At 38.9% G+C, this 7,319-nt stretch overlaps 1 protein-coding gene across 1 annotated transcript in view; it reads right to left on the bottom strand.

The window, feature by feature from the left end:
* DDX43 (DEAD (Asp-Glu-Ala-Asp) box polypeptide 43) overlaps nucleotides 1–7,319 on the bottom strand; it is a 28,324-nt gene that overhangs the window by 16,919 nt on the left and 4,086 nt on the right. The window contains exons 2-3 of the mRNA XM_006835787.1: nucleotides 5,908–5,963; nucleotides 3,658–3,787 (exon numbers count right to left, since the gene is read on the bottom strand). Of these exons, the coding sequence (XP_006835850.1) occupies nucleotides 3,658–3,787; nucleotides 5,908–5,963 (186 nt within the window). The remainder of the gene's footprint in view (nucleotides 1–3,657; nucleotides 3,788–5,907; nucleotides 5,964–7,319) is intronic.

Here is a 7,319-nt window from a genome sequence, read left to right as displayed (position 1 = left end):
CAAGCAGACTGGAACAGCTACAGTGACAGAAGATACATCTTCATGATGAACCTGACCTATACTCAGAGCGGTAGTTACTCTAAATACCAACAGAGTGGGAAAGAGTCATCACATCAAGTATCAATGCTATCCCCTCTGTACACAGGGTAGATAGGGACAGGCAACTTGGACATTGGCTATCTAAAATGAGGGGGTAATAAATGCACAAAGTGACTGGCTTACAAGGTTTCAAGAAGGAGTTTAGTTTAACAGTATGGGGAAAGAAAGAGTCCCCATTGATCTTGTCTAGATGGGTCTGGTGAAAAGAGATGGGGATAAGATTCATAAGATTCAATAGTGAATAATCATGACTAATCGCGACTGTCACAATTGTAAAGGTGGAAGTTTTGTAACAAAAAAACCAGGAGTGATTAATCTTACAGTCCAGAAACGGAGGACCCTGGGACCATCAAGAGAGAAACGCACAAGCAGAATGTGGGACCTTATCCAGAGAAGCAGCAGCACCAGAGATGGAGGCAGAGATCAGGGCATGGAGAGGCGCTGTGGCTCAGAAATCTAGATTCATGGACTAAGAAGAGAGGGACTAAGAGCTGGTGGTCAGGAGGCAGACTTGCAGAATGTGCTCTTTGGAGATGTAAATTATTATATATGCCTGAGTGGGTTTTGTTTGTTTGTTTGTTTTTTAAAAAGCTAAAGTGGATAGAGAGAAATACTGTTAACTGATGGTACATGGAGGGAATTATAATCATTGTAACGAAACAAGGTGTATGACTTGTTGAATGTAAAACTGATGACATGCCCTGTAATCTTTCACTCAATCCACAATAAAAACCTTAAAAAAAAAAAAAAAAAAATGAGGTTATCAAGACATTCCCAAACAAATAGAAGCTCTGGGAATTTGCCACTGAGGCGCTATAGGTTAATGCGCCAGACTTTAAAGCTGTTTGAACTGCAAGGTCGGCAGTTCAAACTCACCAACTGTTCCTTGGAAACCCTATACAGGGTCTCTATGGGTTGGAATTGACTCGACGGCACTTGACAACAACAACAACAACAGATCAACTCTAAAGGAGCTCTGGTAGTGTAATGGTTACAAATTGGGCTGCGAACCTCAAGGTCAGCAGTTGAAAACTACCAGCTGTTCCATGGGAGAAAGATAAGGCTTTCTGCTCCCATAAAGATTGACAGCCTTGCTATGAGTTGGAACCGACTCCACAGCACATAACAACAACAACAAAAACAAGATCAACTTTAAGCAAGGGTAATGTAACTTCATCTTATGTACTTTAGACATGTCATCAGAAGAGACTAGCCTCTGGGGAAACACATTGTGTTTGGTACAGTAGAAAATCAATGAAAAGGGGGATTATTCCCAATGAGATGGACTGACATAATTGCTGCAACAACGGACTCAAACACAGGGATGATTGTGAGGATCTGGCAGGACCAGGCAGTGCTTCATTGTACTGTATATAAGGATACTATGAGTCAGAACTGACTCAATGGGGCCTAATAACAAAAGACTAAATGATACCTACAAAAATGGAGAGATATCCCATGTTCATGGATTTGAAAGCTTACTGTATTAAAAAAATAATAATAATATGTGCATAAAAAAAAAGCAGAGAATGCCCAAAAGATATTTACTTGTGCTTTACTTATTATGCAAAAGCTTTTGATTATGTGGATCATGACAAGCTGTAAATAACATTGCAAAGAATGGGTATTCCAGAACATTTGATTGTGCTCATTAGGAACCTAGACATAGACCAAGAGACAGTCATTAAAACAAAACATGGGATACTGAATGGTTTAAAATCAGCAAAGGTGTGCATCATAGCTGTACCCTTTCATCATAATTATTCAATCTGTATACTGAGCAAATAATAGAAGAAGCTGGATTATATGACAAACAGTGTGGCATCAGGATTCGAGGAAGACTCATTACACAACTTGCAATATGCAGATGATACAACCTTGCTTGCTGAAATACTTTGATGAAGATCATAGCCTTCAGTATGGATTGTACCTCAATGTAAAGAAAACAAAAATCCTCACAACTGGACCAATAAATAACATCATGATGAATTCAGAAGACTGAAGTTGCCAGGCTCCATTTTGCTTGGATTCACTATCAAAAGTCATTAAAACAGTAGTTAAGATATCAAATGACATGTTGCATTAGGTCAATCTGCTGCAAAAGACCTCTGAAGTGTTCAAAAGCAAAGATATCAGTTTGAGCCTAACTCAAGGCTTAGTATTTTCAATTGCTTCATATGCATGTAAAAGGGAAGACCACAGAATATCGAAGCATTTGAATTACAATGTTGGAGAAAATTACAAGTACCATGGACTGCCAGAAGAACAAACAAATCTGTATTGGAAGAAATAAAACCCGAATGCTCCTTAGAAGCAAGGATGGCAAGACTTTATCTCTCATACTTTGGATGTATTATCAGGAGAGACCAGTCCCTGGATAAGTACATTACACTTGGTAAAGTGGAGGGTCAGCAAAAAATAGGAAGACCTCCAATGAGAAGGACTGACACTGTGGCAGCAGCAATGAGATCAAGTGTAACAACAATTGTGAGGATGGCACACAACCACAACGGGGCAGTATTTTATTCTGTTATACATAGGATTACTATGAGTGGGAACCAACTTGGCAGCACCTAACAACAACAACCCTTACAATTCTGGTCATGGTATGTGATCATTTATCAACAACACATTGTTGAAACACAAGAGGTTTTTTTTTTTTTGTTGTTGTTGTTATTGTTTTTAATTTACAGGAAAATAACATGAGAGTTTGATAGATGCCACACACTGTCACACACATAATGTTTCTTCTTTACAATCCTGTGAGGCAGTTGTTACACTGGGCTAACAAACAAAGAAATGGAGCCTTAAAGATAAATTCCATCCCAAGAAACACTAAGAGGCAACACTGCAATCTAAACACAAGTTTCTGTTGTTTTTACTTCTATGCTGCTTATAGATACAGTTTCATAATGCCTTTTACCCCCTCTAGACCAGATAGGACATATTGTCAGGAGGGACAAGTCACTGGAGAAGGATATCACAGGGTCAGAGAAAAAGAGGAAGACCCCCAATGAGATGTACTGGCAAGTGGCAGCATCGATGGACTCAACTGTGGCAACAGTAGTGAGGTTGGCACAGGATCGGGCAGTGTCTCCTTCTGTTGTGCCTAAGGTTGCTATGAGTCAGTACCGACTCAAAGGCACCTAACAACAAGTCCAGACAGATTTGAGATTCAAAAATTACCAGATAACTAGGTATTTTTCAAAGTCAATGTCATAATCTAGTGAAGATACCAAAAATTCAGTATGCCAGGATCAATTCTTACTCTATCATTAGTAGTGAGGTACATTAAAAGGTTATTTCCTTTTCTCAGTAATTTGTGGTTAAAAGTAAAACTACTATGTTTAACCACAGAGCTTTCGATTCATTTCTGAAAAAAGTATTCTGAGCTTTTATAGAAAAAAATTATACTAAAAAAAAATCTGCAACAGACTATATTCGTTTGTGGCAATCTCAAGTTTTTTACCAGGAAAGAAATCAACCATTAGAGGCTCATGACATTGAAATTAAGTCTTAAACATTTTTAAAGGGCTTCAGTAGGCAATGATTACTTACCCACTCTGGATTCTGAATGGCAGTTTTCTTCTTGCTTTCTAACAAGAGCATCTATCACTGCTTTTGCTTTGGTCTGCCTTACCTTGCTTCCAAAAATTTTTACTTCTGCTTCATGGTATCCTTTCATTATCTAGACAGAAGGGGGAAATGATTGAATGTGAAGTCCCCTTACCTTCCTCCCCTAGCAATAACTCAATTGCAAATAGTATATAACAGCATAAAGAGTATAAAAGTAAACATAACATTGCTATAAATCAACACCTAAATTTCTGATTTTTGAGGTAGAAGATATTTATATTCACTCTGGGATTTATCTTATGATTGAATGGGAAAAGAATAGGACAATCTGGAAATTAAAAAACTACTATACTAGCTAGGGAGCACTGTGGCTCTGTAGGATAAGCACTGGACTGCTATTCACAAGGTTGGAAGTTTGAGTCCACCAACTGCTCTGCAAGAGAAAGATGAGGCTTTCTGCTCCCGCAGGGATTTACAGCCTAGGAAATCCTACACAGGGTTGCTATGAGTCAAAACTGACAAGATGGAACTTAACAACATACCAGCTAGGGAATAAATTCAAGAAGTAATGATAAATGGAAAAGTAAGGTGTTAATCTGGAATGTGGTATCAATTACTTTGAATCTGAATTCACTCATGTATGAAATAGTAGCAATGCATATTTGGCTAATTGTACAGAATTGTAGAGGGCAAAAAATTACCCTATGTGCTATTTACATAAGAGCTTATTGAACTGTCAGGCTATGTAAATGAAGTTATAATTTTAAGGGATACCAACATACATTGAAGTCAAACCTACAAGGCTGACACAATCAAATTTAAAGATGGAATCTATAAGCTACATCTTTAAGTGTGTATAAATGGAAACATTTATGCACCAGATGATATCTTAGTCTGGTGATTCAAACAAAGCTTATTGTCTGTAGGATTCAGAGACACAACACTGTATAAATGCTAAAATGGGAAAATTATGAGGCGCTGAGAGGTCAGATAAGGGACACCTAGCTCAGGAGGGGAGGAAAAGGTCTTAGATTTCCATAAGAAAGTAAGTTCCCCTTAAAAATGAGTAGGAATTAATCCCCTGGGGCAAAGGATAGGCAATCAGAAAACAGTTCAAGAGGGAGTAGGGAGATGGGAGTTCGGGGAGAAGAGGTTGGAGAGGCATACATGCCAGAAGGAATGAACCATGTCAGGAAATCTTGACTTCTGAAGAGCCTGAAAAGCCATGAATGGTTTTTAATGTAGGAGAGGGATATGATCACATATCTCTGTGTTAGAAAGACTGCTTTAGTCACTGGAGAACAGCTAGCAATACAAGACTAGAAGGAAGGCAGTTAGGGGAGGCTGCCCTGAGAAGTACAAGAAATAAAAAGGAATTGGTTGTTATTGTTGCTCTGACTCAAAGTAACCCCTGAACGGCAGAGCAAAACACTGCCTGGACCTGAGCCATCCTTACAGTTGTCATGTTTGAGACCACTGTTGCTGCCACTGTGTCAATCCATCTTGTTGAGGATTTTCTCGTTTTTGCTGACCCTCTATTTTACCATGCTTTATGGCCTTATCCCTCCTGATAACGTGTCCAAAGCACATGAGATAAAGTCTCACCATCTTTACTGCTAAGTGACATTCTGGTTTTACTTCTTCCAAGACAGATTTGTCGCTCTTCTGACAATAGTCTTCACCAGAACTCAATACACTTCACTAACACCACAATTCAAATGTATCATTCCTTCTCTAGTCTCTCTTATTTACTGTCCAGCTTGCATATGTGTGAGGCAAGTGAAAATGTCAAGGCTTAGACCAGGCACACCTTAGTCCTCAAAGTGGTATCTTTGTTCTTTAACACTTCAAAGAGGTTGCAGGATACAGAGAGGAAGTGCCATTGAGATATTTAGATCTAGAACTTGGTTAATGATGTCATTCACTGAGACTAGGAACACAGGAATCAGTCAAGGTTTGAAGGAAAAGAGTTGGGAAAAGTGCTGTTTGGACGTGGATATTATCTTTACCTCTAAGGGTCACCTAGACTTAGAAGAGACCACAGCTTAGGTGAGTTCTTGAAAAGAATGGCCATCTAATGCATCTTGGTCATTTATCTAGGTTATCATACTATGTCAATAAATGAATAGAAACTAGAAGTAGGTCCTGGTTGCTGACTGAGTCTCATGCTGGGTTAGAAAAAAAACTATGCCCGTTTAAGGTTTAAGTACATGTATCACTTAAATTACTTACATGTATTTTGGTGTTTGTTGTACTTTGGATGTCCCTTACTTTTGAACCACCACGACCTGTTTTTAAAAATACAACAATATATGACTATAAATGAAAATTAATAAAAGAAATTTACCTACTTGCCTCAAAGAACTTGTCTAACATCTCCTCAGATCATTCAAAGACTCCCGTTGCTGTTGTTGTTAGGTGCCAATGAATCAGTTCTGACTCACAGCAATCCCATACAGGGTTTCTGAGAAGCCGCTGGTGGGTTTCAATCACCGATCTTGTGATTCAAAATGACTTTTCAGTCCAGTGCATATCCTACAGCATCACACTAGAGCTCCCCAAAAACTTTTAGGGTCCAGTAACCACTTTTGGTTTGAAAAAGGGAAGTAAGAACTTTCTATTCCAGCTGCTCCTCAGAAACCCTATACAGGGTCGTTATGAGTCAAAATTGACTTGATGGCACTTACTAATCCCCCATTCCATTTCTTAGTGGGTGACAAAAAGAAGCTCTCTTCCCAGAGAGATCAATACTAAGACTTTTTATATCAGCCCCCACAAAAATCCACTGAATTAAGATCCATTTCAAGTGGCTACTCTCCAGAACTTTATAGGTACTCAATAAGTACAGAACTGAGTTACTGCAGACTTGAGGGCTTTGATTTATAGAGCATCCTCTTCAGATCTTTGAGCTTAAGCCTCCTGAGGGGTCAACGAATTTCTGACCGGTCAAGCAATTCGTACAATAGATTTTCTTTCTTCAAAAAGGGTAAAGCAAAGTATTAGTCTTATGGGCAAAATATTGGTACTTATCACTTCAGTCTTAATATTAATTAATAGGGTAATCTTCATTCTAACATTTTGAATGCTTTTCAGAAAATATATTTGCAATATTAAAGATGTATTAAGGAAAAGAATCCCATTTCCCAGCAGGTAAAATACTACATAAAGTTAATGAAATGAAATGCAAGATATGGCCAGTGTTCTGCATGGCCCTATAAATAACCTAAATGGTGCTCAAATAGAGATTAATTTCAGCACCTTTCTGTTGGTAGTTTGGGGGTATGTTGTCAAAGGCCAGATCTTATTCAGCTGTCCAAACTATAAGCACAAGTATATCTGTGGAAAATAAAATCTATGCTCCTGTTATTAAGCGCCATCGAGTCGCTACCGACTCACAGCGACCTCATGCACCACAGAATGAAACACTGCCCAATTCTGGGCCAACCTCACTACCATTGCCACGCTTGAGTCCACTGATGCTGCCACTTGACCAATCCATCTCATTGAGGGTCTTCCTCTCTTTCTCTGTCCCTCCACCTTACCAAACATGATATCCTTCTCCAGAAACTGGTCTCTCCTGACAATATGTCCAAAGCATGAAAAACGAAATTTGGCCATCTTGGCCTCCAAGGAGCACTCTGGCT

The sequence above is a fragment of the Chrysochloris asiatica genome, unplaced genomic scaffold, assembly GCF_000296735.1.
Source record: "Chrysochloris asiatica unplaced genomic scaffold, ChrAsi1.0 scaffold00019, whole genome shotgun sequence".
Lineage (NCBI taxonomy): Eukaryota > Metazoa > Chordata > Mammalia > Afrosoricida > Chrysochloridae > Chrysochloris > Chrysochloris asiatica.
Note: the sequence above shows the minus strand (reverse complement) of the source record. Positions and strands in the feature narration are given on the sequence as shown.